This window comes from Haliotis asinina, chromosome 16 (genome assembly GCF_037392515.1).
Source record: "Haliotis asinina isolate JCU_RB_2024 chromosome 16, JCU_Hal_asi_v2, whole genome shotgun sequence".
NCBI classification, from domain to species: Eukaryota; Metazoa; Mollusca; class Gastropoda; order Lepetellida; family Haliotidae; genus Haliotis; species Haliotis asinina.
The window spans coordinates 8,388,311-8,414,177 of record NC_090295.1 but is presented as its reverse complement, the minus strand read 5'-3'; the positions used below and the strand labels follow the sequence as shown (position 1 = coordinate 8,414,177).

Below are 25,867 nucleotides of genomic sequence, written 5' to 3'. Positions count from 1 at the left end.
GGTATATGTAAGCAGCGGTGGGTATCTGAGAAGAACCGTGGCTAAAACCAACCCACTATCACTTACGGTAATTACATCGAGTGAGGGCAAGAACCGCCGTGCTTCTAACATGCGCCGGGTTTCATATTATTATTAGAGGAAATACGGTACACGACTATTCGACTCGCGCACTCAGTACGTTTTCTTTCAAAGCGTTGGATCCACACATCTGTCATTAACTCACATTCTACCAGCAGAAAGAACCCTTTGTTGTTCTTTTTCAGGATCTGAATGGCTTTCGTTGTCATCTCGGCCAGAGACGGTTCCCCTTGACCAGAAGAATTGCGATCTATTTCGTACTGCATGTGGGAGGGCTGGAACAGACCTGAAACACCAGTTTAGGATCATTCGTAAATACGCAAATAGTGACACCCGGCGAACTGAAAGCATACGAAACATACAAAATAAAAACATTGGGTTACGTGGGTATAATTCTTCCAAGGGTAGTTTAGTTGGTTTGTGCAGTATATTCCACTCACAATAGTGAGTAAGTTTAGTTTCACGCCACTTTTAGCAATATTCCAGCAATATCATGATATGAGACACCAGAAACTTCACACATTGTACTCATGTGTCGAATCAAACCCTGATCTTCGGCGTGACGAGCGAACGCTTCAACCACATGGCTACCCCTTTGAGAACAAGAAACAGCATAACAAACTTGCATATAAGCCTCAAGTTACAAAGATATTTTCTGACTTATTATTCTGTGATGATTATGAGATGGTCCCCACTAGAATGCTCACCCAGCAGGTAATCAGTCTTCGCGGGGTTCACGGAATCAAACTGCGCCTTGTTCCACACATACGTTGCATTCTTGTCACCTTTGCTGTTTTTCCAATCCTGCAAAACATACGATGTGTGCTTACTTTTGTGCGTCAGTTTACACTGCCATATATCCCACTCTCTACTGAGAGTGAGTGAGTAGCTCTAGCAATACTCCCGCTGTTTCCCCGGGAATTACAGATATACACGTGTAATCCCCTATTTATGAAACGAGTTTACTATTTTGTTTATTACTCACCCAACATTGGCAAAACAGTATCTGTGTGCCGAAACATTTAGTTCGTATGACTGCTGTCTTTCCGATATGAAGCTACGATGGCCCAGTTAATTATCTTTATCTTCCTTCAGGCAAACCAGAAGCCTGTGACCACGGCTTCAAACTACGGATTCGCTTTTTGGACAGCCAAATGTCCGGGCTCGAGGGTTTCTGCAAGGTAAACTTGTCACACCTGCATCATTTCGGGATTTCCTCCCCTGTCCAGCTGGCACATCTTTGCTCACACTTAGAACCCCGCTGCTAATCAACAGTGAGTGAGTGGTTTGAATAGCGAGTTATGACAGGGACAGTTAATGCATACATCTTGTAAGATTAGTTTTATTTTCGGTGAATGGAAATAAAAAAATAATTCCCATTTAATATCACACTCCCCTTTCTCGCACTTGCTCTATGGAAAACTCATCTGAAAAAAAAAACGGACCGGATATGTACTTACTTTTGCGCGTCAGTTTACATTGCCTTATATCCCATTCTACGGACAGTGAGTTGCTCTGGCAACACTTCAACTGCATCACCGGGAAATACAGAGACATAGAGAATACGATTTCCGGTGTAAAACCATGCGATCGATTGAACGATCGCGTGAGTGAGTGAGTGAGTGAGTGAGTGAGTGATGTCGGCGTCCAGTTACGCCACTGGTAATATATTTACCTGGTACAGAATAACGGAACGGGTTTTGTTCCCAACATGAACTAAAACATGTTGCGAAATGAAGAACACAATTTCTCCTCGTTGACCGTCACGGCGTCAACTCTTATTTACTACTAACGATGTGTACGTGACCTGTTTGGACATGCTGAATGGACCAGTAGGTCAATATCCATCTCTGATCTACCCTATACATGAGATGGCACAGTTTACATATGGGGCGCTAACAGGGTCCACCTTTACACTTGACCAACATTGGAATCCTCAATAAACACTCCAGTCATCTACACTGACTGGGCGTGTCACTCTAGCTGTATCGGGGGGTTGCACCTCTCATTGTGTGGACACCTTCTTTTGATACTGGAGGTATTGAAACCAATATGACTGCCTCTAACAAAGGTTCGGTCTCTCATACGATATCATTAGTTAAATGGTTTAAGTTATATATAACTTATGATTTTGCTATGTTCCCAAAAGAAATGTATCCAAAAACTAACATATCCGTCTCCGTGATGAGTTTCCTGTAACAGGAAAAATATTAATATTTCATCCCTGAGGTTTTTTTCAGGTACTGATAAAGCTGGAGTGTCGGCATTTGTGGACCAATATTCAGGTCGAAAGCGTATATGTATGGTATTTCCAATGTCTAAAGTAAAATTTATTTCATTTTTGGTGAATGGAAAAAAGGTTTCAGACTTTGTATCACATTCTCGTCTTGTCACACTCGCTCTATGGAAAAGTAATTCAAAAACGATCGGTGTGTATTTACTATCGTGCGTTAGTTTACACACACACACACACACACACACACACACACACACACACACACACACACACACACACATATATATATATATATATATATATATGAGTTTAGTTCCTTAATCATTACTAATCCAACATTAACAAAGCAATATCTCAGAATTCAAATCACAGTTATAACACGGATCCCGCGTATGAATACATTTCATTTGTGATTGTCAACGTTGTCATCGCTAGCTTTAAAAGCGACGGTTCGTACATTTCTGACGCCAGCACCTGTATCTGTCTTAGTTTGCCTCTCCTTGAATTGAAAGAATTCCCCCAACCATGTAAAAAACACAAAATATCGCGATTTCGAGATGTGTTGTGAATGACAGCCGAGATTTTGTTTTGATCATGTTACTTTGGTCATGTGACCGAGTGCAAATAGTTCCGGCAGCACGCAATGCTATTGCACAGTGTGTACTAACCATGTAGATTTATTAAAGTAATATCTTCAGCGGGTTGGTAGTAAGAAATGGTAGCAATGTGATACGTCAACCCTGGACACACACTTTTGGCATGACGAGCGGTTGTGTGAGTCATATGATGACACTGTCATCTGTGCTACAGAAGCGGTAAAAGTAACGCCCCGTGGGTCGTAGATGTTTACCACTTTGTCGAAACACACAACATGGGCACTGAGCAGACACGTGCCCAGGCAACCTGAGACCAACTCATGTATATTACAGAACCCATGCAAGTCTAGAGTATGTGGCAAGTCTAGATTTCCACAGTTTCAAGAAAGTCTCTATACTTCTTACCATTATGTCTTATGATTATTATTTATGTACCATTTTTCTGAAAGATATGTTTATTTCAGAGACAAGATGTCAGTATACGAAACTCATCACAGCGTTCGGAATCAGTGAAGCTTCTTACATTTATGAGGTCACGTCCATCAGCTCGCTGTTTGGATTCGATCTTTCCAGTTTCCGGGTCTGTCTGGTTGTTGAGCAGGAAAGCGCGGCGTCCCCCTCCCATCACTACCTGGAACACAGGTGTCTGATACGTAAAATTGCTGAGTCACATAAGAATTGATGGGACTGAAACATACTGTATTGTGATACCTTGCTATTTCGTAATTCTATGCTCACTCATTCTCTTCCCAGCGTGGCTACTTGTCACATCTTCCTACGTACCCTCTGTTCTAACACGACCCTTGCATGATGCGAGTGTTCAAGACTCGTGATTGGAGGTAATCAGATTTATTAGTGCAGTCAGCGACCTTGTTTCAAAAGTGATCGTTCGCAAAATCTCGATAATTTCCGGATGCATCGTGAAAATTAGAACCTCTTCCCGATCGCGATACTCAAATTTTCTTCTGGACAGAAGTCAGTCATCTCATATTTGTTTCTCCACATTGCTTGCGTTTGTCAAGTTGAATCTAAGTCGATGTAACACGTGTTCTGATTGGACAGAAAAAAGGGAGATAAATCTGCTGCCATTTTTCGTCGCTAGGGGATTTATGAGAACCGCGAAATATGGCCGTATTAGAACAGAGGGTCGTAGGAAGATATGACAAGTAACCTCTGTGGGAAGAGAATTTGTCAGCCTAGGAGATAGAGTCTTTACAAGTCAGCCTTGAACAAAAATACTTGACGAAAGCACCATATGAGAACTACGTTGTAACACGATGCCCCGGTGTGGGTTTCACGACTTTTGCAGGTACGGATCAAGATTACAGTTTTTATTTTGTTAAAAATATGCTCAAATTCATAGTGCACATTCACTTCGCATGAGAAATCGCCCAGACACTGCGCACTGAGCGTATAATGTAATTGTTCCATGAATGTAGGCTGCTAAGTTTGAATTTCCCCTTACGCAATATTGCACAACAAACAGGTATGGGCATGAAATACGTTGACAGGTGCGAAGAGAATGTGGGAAGAGAATGTGCCCACTAGGATAAAATCACACTGAAAAAAGAAAGATTCGAGGCGACATATTCGTCATAATGGGAATACATTCAGCCAACCAGCGTGAAGGTCAGTTGCTTGCGAAATCGACGGAATGAAGAGACATCTTGTCTTCTGTGCAACTGCTTCAATATGATCGTTCAGATCCGGGTTAAATTGGTCTTCGGCAACACAAGCTTGTCGTAAGAGGCGACTAACTGGATCGGGTGGTCAGGCTCGCTGACTTGGTTGACACGTGTCATCGGTTCCCAATTACGCAATCAATGATCATGCTGTTCATCACTGGGATGTCTGGGTTTGACTCTGTTATTTACAGAATCGCTGTGATATTGCTGAGTGCGCTGGTAAACAATAAACAAACAACGTCTAATGCACGGTAGCGAGCGAATCATTCAGAGAACATTTTCTGTCCTGACTGGGGACAGACCCGTGCAGGTCTGTGTGGAGCAGGCCTTTTTTGTCATAAGCGGCGAATAACGGGATCGGGTGGTCAGGCTCACTGACTTGGTTGACACATGTCATTGGTTCCCAATTGCGCAGATCGATGCTCTTGCTGCTGATCACTGGATTGTCTGGCTCGATTATTTACAGACCGCCGACTTGTAGCTGGAATATTGCTGATTGTGGCGTAAAACTAAACTCAGTCACTCACTGATAATAAAGGTGACTGTAAGTATTGTAGTGGATATCATATTTACACTGTCGTTTTGCGCATGCAAGCACGCACGCTCCCTTTCTCCTCACACACTCATCACTAACAAAATAACGCCTATCTTTCCGAATGGATATCGTAAAAAATATTCACAAACAGCTCGTTCTCCCATTGAGGGTTTGTTCATTCTTCTCTCAGTTGGGGATGTATTACAACGGTTCCTAATGACACTGCGGCACGACAAGACATTGTACCTGTAGGTCAAGGTTATCCACAAGCTGTTGCACAATATCCTTGCATCTACCCGTGACGTTACTCTTGTTGGTGTCAAAGTCACCCTCCCAGTCTCTCTCTGCGGAGTGGGCGTGACATAGTCAGACAGGATTTGTGACCAGCATCCGGTATTTTTAAGTACGTCGTTTGTCTTTATTTTTTCAACTGCGGACTATGACCTTTGACATGCGGTAAAACACATCTACCCTAACGAGAACTTAACAATAATACGTTTAGCTGTATCGCAGCTAACGGAGACTAACGAGAGCTAACGGAATGTACACGGGGGAAAACGAAACGTCTCATCTAACGGAGACCGTCGAAAGCTAACGGAAAACGGAAAGTCCTCGGGGAAAAAGAAACGTCTCCTTTTCTGATTTGGTGGCTGATCTGCCAAGTCGAGATTGTGACTCTGCCAGATTTTATATCATGCCCAAATATCGTGTTGCCGACATTTGACTAAACGAGCCAAGTAAAAATAACTTGTTACCAAAGGTCGACCTCTCGATAATGTCCCTTACAGTATTTCATACCACTCGCAATGGGTGTATGGGTGTGCAAGGCAATAAGAGTAGATTTTGGAGGTTGGAGAGATTAGTGTGGGAACAACGGGATGATTCTCAATAATTAGCGCCCGCCTGGTACCAAATTGGGGCGATCTGATGGTCTAGTGGTTAAAGTGTTTGCTCGTCACACAGAAAAGCCGGGTTCGATTCCCTTTATGGGTAAAATGTCCGAAGCCCATTTCTGGTGTCCCACGCCGTGATATTGTGGAGTATTGCCAAAAGCGGCGTGCTTTCAATGTGATTTTTTCTCGTCATTGTCCTTAATGTTATCTGTGTTTATTCGGGTTGCAGCATGCGTGTCTTTCATGTGTAGATGTTGGGGATGTATTACAACGGTTCCTAATGACACTGCGGCACGACAAGACATTGTACCTGGAGGTCAAGGTTATCCACAAGCTGTTGCGCAATGTCCTTGCATCTACCCGTGACGTTACTCTTGTTGGTGTCAATGTCACCCTCCCAGTCTCTCTCTGCGGAGTGGGCGTATCCGGCGGCAGGGGTAGCGTGAGTTACACGGGCAGTTGTGACAATGCCAGCTGCCTTTCCTGTTAAAGATACAATAAAATCTCCTTTGTTGTTGACAAATTATTGGCGGTAGGGTAGCCCAGTGGTTAAAGCGCTGGCTTGTCACGCAGAGGACCCGGGTTCGATACCCTACATGTGCACAATGTGTGAAGTTAATTTCCGGTGTCCCCCGTCGCCATATTGCTGTAGTATTGCTAAAAGAGGCGCAAACCCATGCTCACTGTCTCACTATTGCCAAACTAGTAGGGCAGGATAGCATAGTAGGTAAAGGGTCCGTTTGTCACGACGATCACCCCTGTTAAATCCCCTACCATGTTCCACCTGTCCACTTTTAGTATCCCCGCCATGATATTCGAGGAAATAAACTAACAGTGGTGAAAGCCACACTCACTCACTTACGAATTTACTTAAGATGCAGTACCTCCATCCAGCAACCAGTCCAGGAAACATACCTCATCTAGCAACTATTTGAGGAAACGTACCGACAGCTAGCGATCATTTTAAGAAACGTACATTCATTTGGCGACTATATGAGGAAAAGTATCTCATCTAGCAATCACTTGAGGAAACGTACCTTCAGCTAGAGATCATACGAAGAAACGCACATTCATCCAACAAACATTTGAAGAAACGTACCATCATCAAGCGACCACATAAGGAAATGTACCTTCATCTAGCAACCATTTGAGGAAACGTACTTTCATCCAGCGATCAGTTCAAGAGACGCATTTTCATACAACGACCATTTCAGGAAAGGTACCTCATCTTGCTATTATCTGAGCAAACTTTCAAAATCTAGTGACCATCTAAGGAAACGTACCTTCATCTTGTTACCATTTGAGGAAACATACCTTCATCTTGCGACCATTTCAGGAAACATACCTTTATCTTGCGACCATTTCAGGAAACGCACCTCATCTGGCGACCAACTGAGGAAGCTTACATTTATCTAGCGACCAATTGAGGAAACGTACCTTCATCTAGCGACCATTTGAGGATGGATGTCACTTTGCCAGCATCTTGTGCATCACAGTCTTTTCTCGTCACACTCTCGTCGACCCCGAGAGTTCCTAAGTTAGCCTTGACCCCACAGAGGAAGGCCGTGGCTGTCCCTGCTGAGTCAGCTGTTTGACGATCAACATTATATGTCTGAAAACATAGTCAGACAGGATTTGTGACCAGCATCTGATATTTTTAAGTACGTCGTTTGTCTGTTTATTTTTTCCACACAGGACTATGACCTTTGACATGCGGGAAAACACATCTACCCTAACGAGAACTTAACAATAATACGTTTAGCTGTATCGCAGCTAACGGAGACTAACGAGAGCTAACGGAAAGTACACGGGGGGAAAAGAAACGTCTCATCTAACGGAGACCGTCGAAAGCTAACGGAAAGTCCTCGGGGAAAAAGAAACGTCTCCTTTTCTGATTTGGTGGCTGATCTGCCAAGTCGAGATCGTGACTCTGCCAGATTTTATATCATGCCCAAATATCGTGTTGCCGACATTTGACTAAACGAGCCAGTAAAATAGCTTGTTACCAAAGGTCGAACTCTCGATAATGTCCCTTACAGTATTTCATACTACCCGCAATGGATGTATGAGTGTGCAAGGCAATAAGAATAGTTTTGGAGGTTGGAGATATTAGTGTGGGAACACGGGATGATTCTCAATAATCAGCGCCCACCTGGTACCAAATTGGGGCGGTCTGATGGTCTAGTGGTTAAAGTGTTTGCTCGTCACACAGAAAAACCGGGTTCGATTCCCCTCATAAAAGGTAAAATGTGTCCCACGCCGTGATAATGTGGAGTATTACCAAAAGCGGCGTGCTTTCAATGTGATTTTTTTCTCGTCATTGTCCTTGCGGTCTAAAATTATCTGTGTTTATTCGGATTGCAGCATGCTTGTCTTTCATGTGTACATCTCATCGAACTTAGATACCAAAACGTTTCACAAAAGTTTTGTGTTTCACGGTTGATGTTTCGTTTTGACTTTCAATTGTTCGTCGGTTGATCCACATGATCGGCGCCTGGTTCACTGTCTGCACACTATACATGTCAGTGTCGCATCAACATTAGTGAGAATGAGTGTTACCGAGTCAATAAAGGCGTTCCTCGCCAGGTAACACTAACTTCAATCATATGTTGTGCATGCATTGTGCCATAGTGATGTGATAAAAACCTGCGTGGACGCAATACAATATCACGTACTGAAGCCACCTGTCATGGCCACAACGCGTTGAAACAAGAAATATAATATGCAGGTTATTTTAACTCCCCTTTCTTACAAAGCTTTAAAGTTGTATTACGTCCCTGTCTGCAACATTCAAGTTGAACCAGATTCTTTTGAATCAAACGGACCTGTGATTAAGAATGCTGAGTAAACAAATAGGCAACTGCAGGATGACATACCATCGTAACTCATTTGGTCAATTTCATCCTCAGCATTTTGTCCTAAGGAGAACAAGGGATTCAAAGTCTTAGTCTGGGAACAACACTCAGACATTACCACAAGGACACCCACAACACTCAGACATCACCACCAGGACACCAACAACACTCAGACATCACCAGTAGGACACCCACAACACTCAGACATCACCACTAGGACACCAACAACACTCAGACATCACCACTAGGACACCCACAACACTCAGACTGAGTAAACAAATAGGCAACTGCAGGATGACATACCATCGTAACTCATTTGGTCAATTTCATCCTCAGCATTTTGTCCTAAGGAGAACAAGGGATTCAAAGTCATAGTCTGGGAACAACACTCAGACATTACAAGGACACCAACAACACTCAGACATCACCACCAGGACACCAACAACACTCAGACATCACCAGTAGGACACCCACAACACTCAGACATCACCACTAGGACACCCACAACACTCAGACGTCACCACTAGGACACCAACAACACTCAGACGTCACCACTAGGACACCAACAACACTCAGACATCACCAACATGACACCAAAAACACTCTGACATCACCAACAGGACACCAACAACGCTCAGACATCACCAATAGGACACCCACACCACTCAGACATCACAACTAGGACACCCACAACACTCAGGCATCATTAGTAGGACGCCCATAACACTCAGACATCACCAATAGGACACCAGCAACACTAAGACACCACCAATAGGACACCAGCAACTCTTAGACATCACCAGTGGGACACCCACACCACGGAGACATCACTACTAGGACACCCACACCACTCAGACATCACCAATAGGACACCCCCAAAACTCAGGCATCGTCACTGGGACACCAACAACACCCAGACGTCATCACTAGGACACCAGCAACAATAAGACATCACCACTAGGACACCAACAACACCCAGACATCGTCAGAGAACATCAACGACACTCAGACATCACCAGTAGGACACCCACAACACTCGGACATCACCACTAGGACAGCCACAACACTCAAACATCACCACAAGGACACCAACAACACTCAGACATCACCGCTAGGACACCCACACCACTCAGACATCATTACTAGGACACCCACACCACTCAGACATCACCAGTAGGACACCAACAACACCCAGACATCGTCACTAGAACATCAACAACACTCAGACATCACCAGTAGGACACCCACTGCACTGAGACATCACTACTAGGACACCAACAGCACGCAGACATCGCCACCAACGACACTCTGGCATCGACACTGAGACACCAAGAGCACTCAGATATTCTCCTGTTTTTCCCTACCGAAACTTCAAGATTCTTTAATCATCGTTTTATATCAATATACCAAGTAATCAGATAAATAACGCAGAAAGAAGAGTGGCTTCACAAACCTTAGACAGACCAACATTGGGGAATTTCTCAAAAGACAGAATCTTCTCTTCGCCAGTCTGCCCTTCAGTCTGGCCGGTGTATATTCTTCCTGCCGTTACCGTGGACACGCCCATTCCATCACCCAGAAAGAAGATCACGTTCTTGGCAACGTTGGTGTTCGGCTTCATTTGGAGGGCTTCCGTCAGCGTCGTCTGCGCCATCGTTATCCATGCTTCCTTATCTGACCACGGTAAGAATTGTGTATCATATTTTCGACACAACTACTCGCTGCAAAAAAGTACTTCCAACAAGGTCTTGCTCGGTTCTTGATAAATGTGAGTGAACGAATGTTGTTATGTAGATGATCGAGCCTGGAGTAGACAATCCAGTGATTGATTGACTATCTAATGGCCTCAAGTGGGCGATATCAGGCAACCAATGTAATTGAACACTATGATTGAGTGAGTGAGTTTTACGCCACCTTTACCACTATTCCATCAGTAGCAAGCTGGAGACACCAGAAATAGGCTCCACACATTTTACCCATGTACAGGAATCGAAACCGGGTCTTCGGTGCAACGAGCGAACGCTTTAACCATTTGACTAATTCACCGCCTCTCCCAAAAACGATCTCCAGATTCACTCAACTTGTATATCATGCTTAACGTATAACCTGCTGATAAGAGGCGTTGATAAGAGGGTGGGTGATTTTAAACAGTAGGTGTGTCACTAAATAAGGATCAGCTGAAAAAAATTCGGCTCATTCATACTCGATAGAAAAATAAACATTATTATCCAAAGATATCAAGGTAATTTCAAACTTACAGAGGTTAATTACAAGACAAACATAAATAAAGTAAATTTTCCTGAATATACCTGAATTACTCGACTGACAGCCTGATACGTTTTATATTAGGAACCGAATAAATTGTCCAATTATCGCAAACCGTTTTCAATATTCTTATTACTGATATTTCATAAGCGTCCGACTTAAATTTCGCTTATTTGTATCGGCAGATATCCGCGCGACGACAAATTAAAAAATAATTCTGCAAAGAGAAATCGAAAACGTTGGTCGTAAACAAATAATATTTTCGATGTCATCACAGGTCTTACTGAAATGGCATTATTACGTTATTTTAAACGTGTCGTGTCATGAAATGGCAGAATAAAATACATGATTTATAAACATTCATGAGTGCTAATTTCATGTGTTATGGTTCATTAATTTTTGGACAAACCCACAAAAAGCCGATGTTGGATCGTTTTACTCGCACGAGAATCAAACATGGCGCGCTTCGTCTAACTCCTACATAAAATATAGATATTTGGGTCAGACGAAAGTTTGCAGAACTCTTCTGTGTAAGACCTGGCGAAAGAGGGAGAATTTCTCATTGTACAGGTGTTTCGTTTATCATTTTCCGTTTAGTATGACGGGCAAAAATTAAGATCGTGGACTTGTTTTCTAGTAAGTGCAAAGGTCACCGGATGTGATGTCACAGAGAGGGATTGCCTGATGAAATTCATTCGTTATTGAATATATTTCGTCTGGCAAACCCGAATTAAACACAAATAAGTGTTTAAAATGATTAATCAGAGCTCTGGCAATTTCTTGGTGTATATTTGGCTATGTAATTCGCACATAGCCGAACCAGTTTGACCTTGTATGCTCCCGTGACCCGGAAACAGTAGTCGATCAACACTGCAGATGCAAGTTTTTCGGTATCTTTTATTTGGATTTTTGTTCATATTAGGCACATTACTGTATAGTCCACTGAATATAAAAATAGCATAGATATAACAGTGATGCGTGTTGATCCTAGCTTGTTCTTTTTTTTTCACATGGTCCGACACAATAACGTTTACAAACATCAGCCTCAACAACAGGTGCGCGGATATAGGCGTTGTATTTATGTTTCAAAATAACATTCATGTTTTTCTTTTTGTGACGATGTAGTCTAGTAGCAACTGCAGTAGACATGTTTTATAAACTAAAATATATTTTCAGTTATAGTTTCACATGAAATCGGGTATGATTTAATAAATACTGCGTTCATATTATGTATGCAAAAATTATATGTCTCACTTCAGAACAAGTTGAATTACATTCATAATTTCATACAATAAATTAACTTTCTTGCTGAATAATTATGATAGATTTGTCAATGCTTTATGTTTCATAGCTGGTTACAATTTTAAATGTTTTCATATATTTCATATGTTAATTGATATTAATAAAATGACAAGTATTTTCTTCTCCCAAATAGTCACGGGCAAAGACCCTCAGGATCTGCCGATTCATTAGCAAACTTGTAAATAACAAAATTTTAATTAATGTCTTTCAGTGATGTGGAAAACTGACAATTTTACACAGTTCTTTAATACAACTACATGTATACCATAAAATATGTGGATAGATGTTTCATATCATTTTGTGTATTTTATTTCTTTATAATATCTTGCAGAAATGTACATCAAATAGAAATGGGGGATGATGAACAAAGAAACTATGTACATGTAATAAGTTTTTTTGTCTCTGGTGAAAATAAACTGGCCTCATACTCTGTAAATAGAAATTATCCTAACTTATCTTTTCCTGGTTTAGGAGCGATGACACAATATGAAATGAATCTATTGAACTTTCAGAGATTGTTTCTGTTTGCTGAAGTGTCTGATAATGATATACTTAGTGTTCAATAGCCTAAGCCATCATAAAACAAGAAATGTCAAGAACAGTATTCTTTCAATAATAAAATGCCAAGGACTCAGCAGTCTTTCAATCAAGGCCTGGAAGCATTTGATAAATGTCTTTGACACATACATATGGCAATGAAAAATTCCAAATTGAAATCTTAATGAAATATCTCCAAACTGGACAACAAAAACCACACACTGAAAAGCTCAGTATTAGGAAAGAGAAATCTAATTTGTCCCTGGGGCCACCATGCATGATTACCTTGATGCCACAGACTAACACAGGTTGTACCTCCTGCTCAACAATTAATTATCTGTCACTTGTAGTTTTGATATTCCATATTCACAACATCAATACAACAAAATCATTCTGGGTCTCGTATAATAATTTCATATTACTTCATAAAATTTCATCACATGAGTCTCTCTTTCAATCACTGTCAGTGTAATCATTGCTCCAAGAATTTGAATCATCAGTCTATTTCCCTGATGAAATCTGTTTTAACATATATAGACAGTATTCAAGTAGGTAAAAGTATGGCCACAAATATGAGGTTACATTTTACAGTTCAGGTTGCACTAGTGCAATATCTAAACGCTGTATTGAGCCACGGACTGAGTCACATGACATGATTTCTTTCCGCAAAAATGCACACACGTCAAACAATTTGATCTGAAACATCACCTGCACAACAGTAGGTAGAATTTAACTCAGAAAGCTCTGCTTGTTGAAGTAACCGAAGAATTTCAATTTTGCTCCAAATTCGTGAACAAAAGATGGGATGTGACGTTTAGCTGTGTTAAAGTCTAAAATAAATACTGATTCACACAGATGACAGTTGTTTTCTAAGCAGTCATTAATTTTTATGAAATCCATTCACGTTACATTCTCAAACTAGCTCTGGTTTTGTTCGTTTCTGCGAAAAGAAAAAAAAGATTTAATTCATGACATCTTCAATCATTAAAATTGTACTTATTGTGACGATATACACAGAACAATATAATGTTATTGTTATGACACACTGACAATTTATTAGTCTTCCCCTGTCAGAACATTCTATGAAAAACAATAGACCGCGAAAATCATCGACTTCGGATTTGCTAAACTAAAGATCAACACATCCACGGCTAACTTGAGGAAAAATACTACAACACAAGCAACAAATGACAACAGCTATTGAACACAACTAACAGTAAACAATTGAAAATGATTGAAAGGTAATTCTGGTGTATAGTATGGATCTTTCGGGAATTTGAATCAATTTAGAAAACGTATCAATGATCGTTTTCCAACTCGTTTACATTTTACCTCCACGATTGCCATGCGGTGAACGTGCTTCCGGTTTCATCAAGGGTGGGTACAATTACAAATATTGTGATATTGTTTCATGATCTGCATTATATAGGTATTGAGTCTTTTTCTTTCCATGTATATGAGTTCAAATTCTGCTTATGAACGGGAATTTTCAAGCAGTCTTCGTGTCCTGTCGCTTAGAAAAACCGCGAGTTTGGCCACACCCTTTCGCGTCACCTACGGCTGTCAACATTGTGAATGTTGGAAGGTTTATCAAACAAAATCAAAATAAACTCGCTAAATATGATAGTTTCTGTGCAGAGACAATAACATTTACCTATTCACACCATGTAATTAATTCCAGATAAAATAGTTGGACATATCAAAAGGATGGCACATTTTCTTCGGCATCACGATGCATGTGGACTTGTTTGTTTACCGCCGTTGCCATGATCGTTCCTGTTCGTCCAATCGATAATGTAACAGTGAGATTGGTTTTGTTTATAATTATTTAAGTCGAAACTTACTAATTTTTAGAAAAAGGGAAACTCACGAGCTTTCTCTTCGTCCCAGAACAAAAATATTGATCAAACTATCAAAAAATATTTCATTACGAATAAAATATTAGACTGCGTACCACTCGACGTGGTGTGCTTGAAGTCAACAATGCCGTTATTTTCGACTGCTTGCCGAGAAATTTGACGATCACATTTTTAATTCGCAGGCATTTCGTTTTAAGGTATATAAATGTATTGAAGATTATATATTTATAAAGCCGGTTATTACTACTTTCCATACATAATTCATATGACACATAAATCCGACTCGTTGAATAATTGTTGCAAGTTTTATTTGGAGATGTCACTATCCTGCACTCCTGTCGAATGGGTTCGACAGTAGCATTGAGAGGATTAATATGTTGCTCCAATTGTTTGAGCGCTCGCTCGCTATGTCAAAGGCCCGACATTGATTGAAATTGGGAAATTGTATAAAGATTTCGGGTGTTTCCAACCGTGACTCTACAGAGGCGTAAACCCCAACTCGCTCACTCACTCACTCACTCTGCTCCCGGCGTTTGTAGTGAATATTTATGAAGCATACTATGTATTAAGACACTGAGAAAATAAGATGTAAGATTTACAGTAAGGTGAAATGGAAAACTAGTCCAAGATTTTATCACCGCTATCTGTAAAAAGAAATATTCGTATGATTCTTAGAGAAGGTCCTTTAGCATATCAACAATTTTTTTTCCTTATCTGCAGTTTAAACTGTCCGTTCAAATCTAAGGGCGGTGCAATGGAGGTTTATTTTTTACTGTTTTCCTGGTCATCTTCATCGAATTACAGCTCAAAAGTTTAATAACAGTCCAACATCACTTCAACTAAATGCCACACAAGTACGTTTTGTAAACGGACTGATAAAAGATAAAAGACATGGAGGACTGACTTAGGATCAAGTCGCCCATTGTAACGCAGTCGACTTTCTTTGTTGACATAAAAATTTATATAGATATCAACAAACAACGTACCCGCAGTCGCCACAGATAAGGTTGCCCACACAGTCAACAGAGCGAACGGTACCCGCACCATGGTTGAGATAAGTTCTGTAAACAACAAAGTATTAGTCGGGACTGTATTTTGTATTTTCTGGTGGATCACTTTCTACGTTTGCTCTCAATACTTTGTGAAACAAGCCGTAAGAAAATGATTTTGATTGTTTTGGTTTTCTTAAAGTTCAGTTTTCATATATCAGAAAATTAGCATATATCAGAAGTAGCTAATTTATTTGTTGCGTTAGATCGAGTTAGACTTTCCACATTAACCGAGAGTTCTATTCCACAATGACACCAAGGCTTACGTCCCTTGGAAATGACGTCATTGGTGTGCTCGACTGATAAACGAATGTCACTGGTGAATGTTTGCGACTTAATTCCTACATTAATCGTACGATATATGTCCCTCCTCTTCCACCTTCACTCTGATGTCGACACCGTATTCAAATACATCACGAAGACTAAATTTAATTTGCAGTAATAAATTCGTATCATAACACAGCAGTATATGAAAAACAAAACCAAGAAACTTTGAAATGACTCATGATTGTAATGAACATTTCACGTGCAAATTTTGTGCACATGTCCACTTTCCACATAATCGTACGCTTTCAGGGATTTGTACGCCCTCAAGCTGTTTGAATTGATAGATAGAAATAATGTCGGTAAATGTGATGGCAAGTCACAAGGACGGGTCATCAATCCTCGTCGCTCGCAAAACAATAGGGATCTAGCAAACTACATGTACCCGTACCCTCAGAAGGTGGTAGCTTTGTATACCGCCATTGTTGACCATCCACGGTACAGCGTCCCAGCTTCGTGATGTCACGTCAGTAAACAACTGATAGTTCCTATATTCCGGGACTAAGCCATAGTGTAATCCTATTTCTGAATCCACATTTTCAAGCTCTACAGCGAACATTGGCTCGGAGCTCAAATGAGACGTTTGAATCGGAATCGTTAAAATCTAGACGGTTAAAGATAATGCATTTTTCATTTTGGGGGGTGGACCCGTAGCTTCAAGTATTTGGATCATAACCAAGTTCCATGCTTCTATAGCATCTTTACTTGTTATGGAAAGTAAAAGTGACTAAGCATCTAGTCCGAAGATATTGTTCAAAATGTTTATAATTTGCCTCTGAAAATGTGGTCGTGGTCAACTGTCAAATATGGAATTAACATATTGTTTTAGTGTATGGATTTTATACTCTGATTCGGACAATAAAATAAACATGTGTTTATGTGTTTGCATAAAACTATCAAATACTAATGAGACAAACACGTTCGTGAAGTAATCTACATACCTTGCAGGTTGAAACCTTTCAGCCTCGCTTCCACACCCGCCCGTTTTGTGCTTCACACCCGCGTGTTGAAGGTAACCGATGTAGACCACGTGATCACTGTATATGGAGGTACACTTGGAGGGTCAAATGTCCGTCACTGATGCTTCAAATATAGAAAGGGACATGCAATAATATTGACAGGCCGAGTTTGTTTGCCGAGCAAGGCGTCCCAGGAATCCGATTTTACCTATTGGCAAAGGTCTAATTACAAATCCTCCCTCACCCCCACCTTCCCCAACGACTACCCCAACCTCTTTTGAGACGAGTACTTATGTCTGTGCATGGGTATTGAATAGACGAGATCTAGTTGGACGTGGAAAGATACTGTGGAGCCTTTTATAACGAACACAGAGACCTTCAAATTGAGTCGCTTCTTGTGAATTTGGATGTTGACAGAAGATGAAATAAATCGACAAATAGGCCATATGAGACTGTGTAGGGCACTGGTTCGTCATGTTTGAATTATATTTTAACACTATGTTATGTAGGGTAGTCTTGTGATCAAAGACTCGTCACACTTAACACTACTCAGATGTCCCTCCCTGAGACCGTGGCAAGGCATTCATCGTGTGACCTGTCATGATTTGACCGAATGAGTGCTGGAGCGGCGCATTCATTCATTTCCATCTCTCACTCTCTCACTGACTGACTGACTCACTCACTCAGTCACCATGGTGAGCATTTATTTCACTCAATGTTTGAAGACAATTTAGCTGCTGTGGACAGACAACGTCTTTCAAGGGTCGATCGCCTAACTTATTTCACTCAATGTTTGAAGACAATGTAGCTGCGGTGGACAGACAAGGGTCGATCGCCAAACGCACCAATGTACACTACACAGAGATGGTGCTTGTTGATACCATGCCTTGCGTCCGCGTTAGGGAGATAATATTTGGACTGGTGGGATCAGTATAATGTGTCTGGGTAGATGTCCATGTTAAAACCGCAGAAAGACTTCCCATTTCTCTGTGCACTGACATTTGTCCGGGTTGATAAATACGCACACACACTCACACATTATTATACTCACGCACGCACGCACGCACGCACGCACGCATACATCAGTCACTCTCTGAATCACTGACTGAACACTGTGGACATAGAAGCGGGATTTAGAGGAAATCTTGCCAGACTCGACATTAACTTTGACCTGCCGTATTTAAAGCAATATTCAACATTGGAAATAGGGCATAAACAGGATGCATACAGCTTCCTTCGGGCCCAATCGGTTTATTCCTCTCAACGTTTAAAACCTCGTAGGGCAATTGAGTAGTGATGTTACATACTGTCACCGTATTGTGTGGATAGTATCCTTCCGCATTAAGTTCGTTTTTAAAGGTTCGTGCTGAAGGTAACCGATGTAGACCACGTGATCACTGTATATGGAGGTACACTTGGAGGGTCAAATGTCCGTCACTGATGCTTCAAATATAGAAAGGGACATGCAATAATATTGACAGGCCGAGTTTGTTTGCCGAGCAAGGCGTCCCAGGAATCCGATTTTACCTATTGGCAAAGGTCTAATTACAAATCCTCCCTCACCCCCACCTTCCCCAACGACTACCCCAACCTCTTTTGAGACGAGTACTTATGTCTGTGCATGGGTATTGAATAGACGAGATCTAGTTGGACGTGGAAAGATACTGTGGAGCCTTTTATAACGAACACAGAGACCTTCAAATTGAGTCGCTTCTTGTGAATTTGGATGTTGACAGAAGATGAAATAAATCGACAAATAGGCCATATGAGACTGTGTAGGGCACTGGTTCGTCATGTTTGAATTATATTTTAACACTATGTTATGTAGGGTAGTCTTGTGATCAAAGACTCGTCACACTTAACACTACTCAGATGTCCCTCCCTGAGACCGTGGCAAGGCATTCATCGTGTGACCTGTCATGATTTGACCGAATTAGTGCTGGAGCGGCGCATTCATTCATTTCCATCTCTCACTCTCTCACTGACTGACTCACTCACTCACTCAGTCACCATGGTGAGCATTTATTTCACTCAATGTTTGAAGACAATTTAGCTGCTGTGGACAGATGTCCATGTTAAAACCGCAGAAAGACTTCCCATTTCTCTGTGCACTGACATTTGTCCGGGTTGATAAATACGCACACACACTCACACATTATTATACTCACGCACGCACGCACGCACGCACGCACGCACGCACGCACGCACGCACGCACGCACGCATACATCAGTCACTCTCTGAATCACTGACTGAACACTGTGGACATAGAAGCGGGATTTAGAGGAAATCTTGCCAGACTCGACATTAACTTTGACCTGCCGTATTTAAAGCAATATTCAACATTGGAAATAGGGCATAAACAGGATGCATACAGCTTCCTTCGGGCCCAATCGGTTTATTCCTCTCAACGTTTAAAACCTCGTAGGGCAATTGAGTAGTGATGTTACATACTGTCACCGTATTGTGTGGATAGTATCCTTCCGCATTAAGTTCGTTTTTAAAGAGCTAAATTAACAAACATTAAATATGTATGTGTAAGGTTGGTACTGTGTCAAACAGGTGCCTTAAAAGCAATTGTCGTGATGGCCTTTAAGGGGTAAGTGTAGACTAACAGCTAGTCTCTGAAATGAACATATTTTATGAAAAAACGTTCATAGTGAAAAAAAAATATTATTATGAAATGGAGCCCTGAGATTTTCTTCTTTTTCAGAAGCTATGGAAATCTAGACTTGACACATTTTCTAGCTTGCGTGGGCTTTCTTGGATATATATACTTCAGGGTCTGTACGACAGACTAGGGTAAGTGCATCAGAAGGGGGTACGCAGTATGTGTATCGTGTAAATACTATATCTCACGACGCGGGAATATTTCATGTGGTAGACGTAATGCAACACGATAAAGAGAGGCACTATCAAATACACATGCGCACGCGTGAAGATCCGGGTTAGAATTGATCTTCAACAACCCATACAACTTACGGGATAGAGTGGTCACGCTCGCTGAGTTAGTAGAAACAGATTATCGTATCCAAATTACGTAGATCGATGCTCATGCTGTTTATGACTGGATTGTCTGTTCTAGACTTGATTATTTCAAGTAAACCCTTGAAATGTGGATTTGATCAAAGCATAACAAACAGTCTGAAAACCTTACTGGGCTAAAACACTCCCCCAAACACGACACCAAAGCGATCAAACACAAACACGACAATAACGCTGTCAAAATACAAGTAGGTCATCAGAATCAAATCTCCCATTCTCCATTTCATTAAAATTCATTTTTACGTAACACATAGCTGTATTCTTTCTTGTGCATCAAAGTAGGACAGTCTCATCCGTGGCATCTACGTTCATGAGTGTCCTATGGAGTGAAGCACCTGACTCCGGTAAACAATCCCTGAAATTTGAGGTTTTGAACACGTTTTGGATCCCGCGTTTATTCACACCGCCCTTCTGATGACATGTCATGATGACTCTGAAGCAATTACATCGAAGAAAGCCCCAGCAAGTCTGCAAACCTAGACTTCCATGGCTGCGGGAAATGAAGAAAATCTCCGGCTCCTTTTCCTCATACTTTTTCTGAACAACAAACGTTTTCGTTTTTTTGTTCTGTAAAATATGTTCATTTCAGTGACTCGTTGTTAGACTACGTTTTGAAGTACTGACGTAAGACGAGGCTTTCTATACCGTCTTGTCACCTTGTTGAGGGACGTTCCGCTCTGACAGCTGAAGTTGAGGTCAGTTTTTAAGAAATTGACATTTATCAGGATATTCACCTCTTTAAAGCACATTTTCTTCTAGGAACACGGGTTTATGCTTCTCGACCTGCAGCAATGAAGGATGACACAATCGTTCATGTAAGCGTGCTGGGGAATGTTATGTAACGCTGTTGCTTGAAATACCAGAGCCCTGGCCGACATTATAAAAGATTTGAGTGAGAGATTGTAGGGATACTTTTAAAGTTCACACATTTACGAGGATATCCACCTCCTTAAACCACATCACTACTTTTAGACTTTGCAGAAACATTCCCTTGTGGTAAATATTTGAAATTAAAAATATCTCAAAACTCTTTGTACCACGCATTTAGTCTGTGTATGTCCCTTGAGGGGTGGTGAGGTAGCCAAGTGGCTGAAGTGTTTTCTCGTCATGCCTAAGACTCCACTGTCTGGAAACTAGACCCTCAAAATGGTGAAAATTTCATGCAGTTCTAGCGACCGCACTGGATGTCATTTCCCCCAAACAGGAATCATTTAGCTTTGATTTAAAGCCGACTGTTATCAGCTACCGCGCCTGAATACCGTGCCGGGGCCCTTTTTAGGTGAAACATGCCATGTGAGTTATGATGATATTTTAACCGATCACTGGATGTTTTAATTTAATAACTCTGGTTGGGATTGGGAAAAACATGGAAAAACAATGACTATTAAGAACAATAAATGCGAATTTATGAGCAAAGAAAGACATCTTTCTATAGAATAACACAATTATGCATTTAAGAGCTTTCTGTTACGATATGTGATTTTAATGACACAATGTAGTCCAGCAGTATCTTCGACATATTTGTTATCGTTGAGACTATGTAAAACATGGAGCTGTTGCTGTTGAGTTCTAACCTTTGGTTCCTAGTATCAGTTTTTCATGAATACAGTGCCAAAACAAAGTAAATCTGACCTTCAAATGATAAAGCTAAAAAAAACCCAACATAATTTTGGAGAAAGGACCTTTAATTTGTAAAGTTCACTTCTTGTCTTCTTGACTTTATGAACACTGTTCTTTGACCTTACCAAAATCTTTTTGCGATCTGCAGATATGTGATATTAATAACTCCAAAACACTTATTTTAATGAAAACCGGCCAACCCAAGCTATAATTATTTAATACTAGTATTATTTAGAATACTAGTAGTTCATTCGGGCCGGCGTGTCACTTTGTCCGAAAATATTGTCGTGCGCGTTCACGTTGCGCTTTTCGTCATACATTATATGCGACTTCATGCGTCTTTGTGACATGTAATTAAAGAATCACCGCGGTTTTATGCCGCTTTTAGCATTATTCCAGCAATATCACGGCGAGGGACACCAGACAAGGGCTTCGGACAATGTCATTGCACCCGAATGAAATACGGGTCTTCCGCGAGACGAGCCAACACTTTAACCACTAGGCTACCCCATTCAAAAGAACTAGCATCTTGATGGACTGTCGTTTCATAGTAATTAGAATCTCGGAGGTTCCATGATCAGGTGGGACTGGAGAGTGAGAAATACCACGTGTTTGTCTTCGTATCTGGAGAAGACCATACTTCAGCGTCCAAATTATGACTCCATCAAGGATGTTCCCAAATTCGTTGCGTCAAAAATACACTTACCTAAAGTACACTTTCAAACGCATTGGGTCGCAATTCATCCAAATAATCTGTTGTACTATAAACAAGACTGCGTTATATTTGATGTAGGGCTTAATGGAAAGCCAGGCTCACTGAGTTTATTACGAAAAAATGTAGGAGTTTCGAAACAGTATTGCCTATGTGAAAGCATGCACTTGGGCCATTTTTGAGCAAGCCCGACCTCATAACGTCAAACTAATGTATACAATTCGCGGTCAGGTTCAAGTTTACATTTCACAACCTTTACTCTTCAAATTTCCCGTATTAAATGCAACAGCTAGGATTTCAAGAGGTGTAGAAATTATGTATGAATCTTTCATAGACAAAACCCGTATCAACACCGTTCACGTTATGTTTACAATTGCATGTTTGATCTAGTTATATAGAGAGGCACTGGCATGAAGGTACGTCTGTTTACAGCCGAGACAAGGATTACCCTTGTCGGTGTGAGACTGTTGAATTGCCAGCGGTTATTATCGCTTGTATTGGGTTGTGGTATGTTAGAGAAGGTGCTAAATCACGCTGACGGGGACTCTCGTCGCCCAGGTGTGTTGATCATGTTTCATTCATGTCTGGCAGAATTTGGAAGGCGATAATGTTATCTAAGAGCGGAAGAGTCATGTTCTAAGAGAGAGAGAGAGAGAGAGAGAGAGAGAGAGAGAGAGAGAGAGAGAGAGAGAGAGAGAGAGAGAGAGAGAGAGAGAGAGAGAGAGAGAGAGAGAGAGAGAGAGAGAGAGAGAGAGAGAGAGAGAGAGAGAGAGAGAGAGAGAGAGAGAGAGAGGAGTTATCATGTCCTTTTGACGGAGAATTATGTCATATAGGAGAATGATGTCATAGACGTATAGTTCTGTCATACAGGAGGAGGGGAATTACGGCATATTGGAGGAGAATGATGTCACTTAGGAGGAGTCATATAGGAAAGTTCTGATACATAGGAGAAGAATAATGTCTAAGGGGGGATACTCGTGTCATATGGGTTGAGAAATATATCCTGTAGGGGAGAGAATTATGTCATATTGGAGAAAGATGTCACATAGGAGGGAAATTATGCCGCTTTGGAGAATTCAGATAGAAGGAAAACAATATCTGTAGGGGCAGAATCATGACATTTAGGAAGAGAATTATGTCCTATTGAATGATAATCATGTCATGGAGGAGAGAGTGATGTTATATAAGAGAATTATGTCATGTAGGAGGACAATAATGTAATATAGGAGGAGAATTATGGCATGTAGGAGAATAAGGTCCAACAGGAGGTGAATTATGTCCAACAGGAGGAAAACTGTGTAATATAGGATAATTATGCCCTGTAGAAGGATAACTATACTGAACATCATTGAAAACGCACCACCTGTAAATTTTGAAATAAGGCAATAGAATCTTTTGGAAATGGAAAATTAATGGTGGGAATTTTGATAATAACACACTAGATCGTAAATAACGCTCTACAGTAAAAAACGGATCGTTCGAACACATCATCGAACACATCACATGAAAACAACAAAATTCATGCACATCACACACGAAGGGCACAAACTGCATGCAGAAAGCATGCTGTTCAGGGGTATAAATGACCTTCGGCACAAAACCGTTCTCATTTTCGCAGTACTTTCGTAAGTAAAGTTTTTTCGCCATGCCAAGATTGTCACCAGAGGAACGAGAACAGGCCTTGGGTATGTTGCAGGTCGGCGCTTCAAGCAGAAACATTGCACGACGATTTGGGTGTCATCATTCGACCATTCTGAGGCTTGCTAACAGATACCAACAAACAGGAACCAGCAGGGACCGGCAACGCCCAGGTCAGGCACGTGTTACCAGCCCTCGTCAAGATCGAGACATTGTACGGCGCCATATTCGGGATCGAACCTTGCCCGCTGCCAGAACCGCCAACGCTGTCCTGGGTCGACGTGGTTTGATCAGCGCTTCCACCGTCCGACGCCGTCTCCGTGCGGCAGGGTTACGTTGTCGACGCCCTTACGTTGGACCCATCCTGACTGACAGGCATCGCCGTGAACGCCGACAATGGGCTGAACAGCATCGTGTGTGGTTGTTACGACGTTGGCATGGTGTGGTGTTCTCCGACGAGTCGCGTTTTCACTTGCGAAATGCTGACGGGCGTCTACGGGTATGGCGTCGACGGGGTGAACGTTATCATCAGGATTGTGTTGTGCAAACCGATCGGTGGGGTGGAGGCAGCATTATGGTGTGGGGACGGATAAGTTATCACCACAGAACCGCTCTGATTGTTTGTCGTGGCAGAGTGAATGCCGTTTACTACCGTGACAACATTCTTCAGAACAACGTCGTTCCCTTCTTTCACCAGCATCAAGATCTGCACACATTTCAACATGACAATGCACGAGCCCACACTGCACGTGTTTCGATACAGTATCTGGCTAACAACATTCCTCTACTTCATTGGCCTGCATCGTCACCAGATTTGTCACCCATCGAACACTTGTGGGATGACATCGGTCAACGCCTCGCAGGTCGTCCGCAGATCAACAACCTTGGGGAACTCGACAATGCCTTGCAGCAAGAGTGGAATGCAGTGCCTCAGGACTTTATTCAGACACTTATCCGTTCAATGAGGAGACGTTGCACAGCTTGTGTTGCTGCTAACGGGGGTCATACACGCTACTGACTTTCCATTTTGACCCCATCTTTATTTCATTGTCAGCTGCATTAAATCTTCACTGTTTTGCTTGATTGTTTATTGCTTCTTTTCTTTATCAAACATTGGTCTTCACAAATATGTAAAATTTACATAGATTACTCACTTCTGCTCTTAGAAATCCACAATTTTAGGGGTGGTGCGTTTTCAATGATGTTCAGTATATATCATATAGGAGGAGAATATGTCCCTTGGGAAGATAACTATGTCATGTGGGGGGATAATATATCCTGTAGGAGGGGAATTATGTCCCGTAGAAGGATAATTACCATATATTACCGTGTATAAGCAGAATTTTGAGGACCAGAGAATGTTGTCTGTAGAAGGGGGTCGGCTTATCTATGAGTCACAATTTCACGAAAGTATTTTTCAGGTCGTCAGTGCCCTGTGTAGACGATCTTACAGGTTAGCGGTACACCTGCTAGGAAATTTACGACGATTACAGCCACTTTGTTATAAATGATCAATAAAATACAAGTCGAAGTATACAGATTTCATTATTTCAAATTATTTTGCCCTTAGTCATTAAGTTCCATACCTACCTATTTACACAAAATGTTAATTTCAAATAGGTGTGTCAAACAGGAAGAGAATATGCCCTGTTTGAGGATAATTATGTCATATAGCAGGAGA

At 41.4% G+C, this 25,867-nt stretch overlaps 1 protein-coding gene across 3 annotated transcripts in view; it reads right to left on the bottom strand.

The window, feature by feature from the left end:
- The window catches only part of LOC137268832 (alkaline phosphatase-like), a 42,925-nt gene that overhangs the window by 5,616 nt on the left and 11,442 nt on the right, over positions 1-25,867 (bottom strand). For all 3 annotated transcript variants that reach the window (XM_067803398.1, XM_067803400.1, XM_067803399.1), the window contains exons 2-9: positions 17,156-17,297; positions 15,828-15,902; positions 10,332-10,552; positions 7,461-7,635; positions 6,334-6,506; positions 3,434-3,541; positions 786-882; positions 224-364 (exon numbers count right to left, since the gene is read on the bottom strand). In XM_067803398.1, coding sequence (XP_067659499.1) covers positions 224-364; positions 786-882; positions 3,434-3,541; positions 6,334-6,506; positions 7,461-7,635; positions 10,332-10,552; positions 15,828-15,888 — 976 coding nt within the window. In that variant the 5' untranslated portion in view covers positions 15,889-15,902; positions 17,156-17,297. The remainder of the gene's footprint in view (positions 1-223; positions 365-785; positions 883-3,433; positions 3,542-6,333; positions 6,507-7,460; positions 7,636-10,331; positions 10,553-15,827; positions 15,903-17,155; positions 17,298-25,867) is intronic.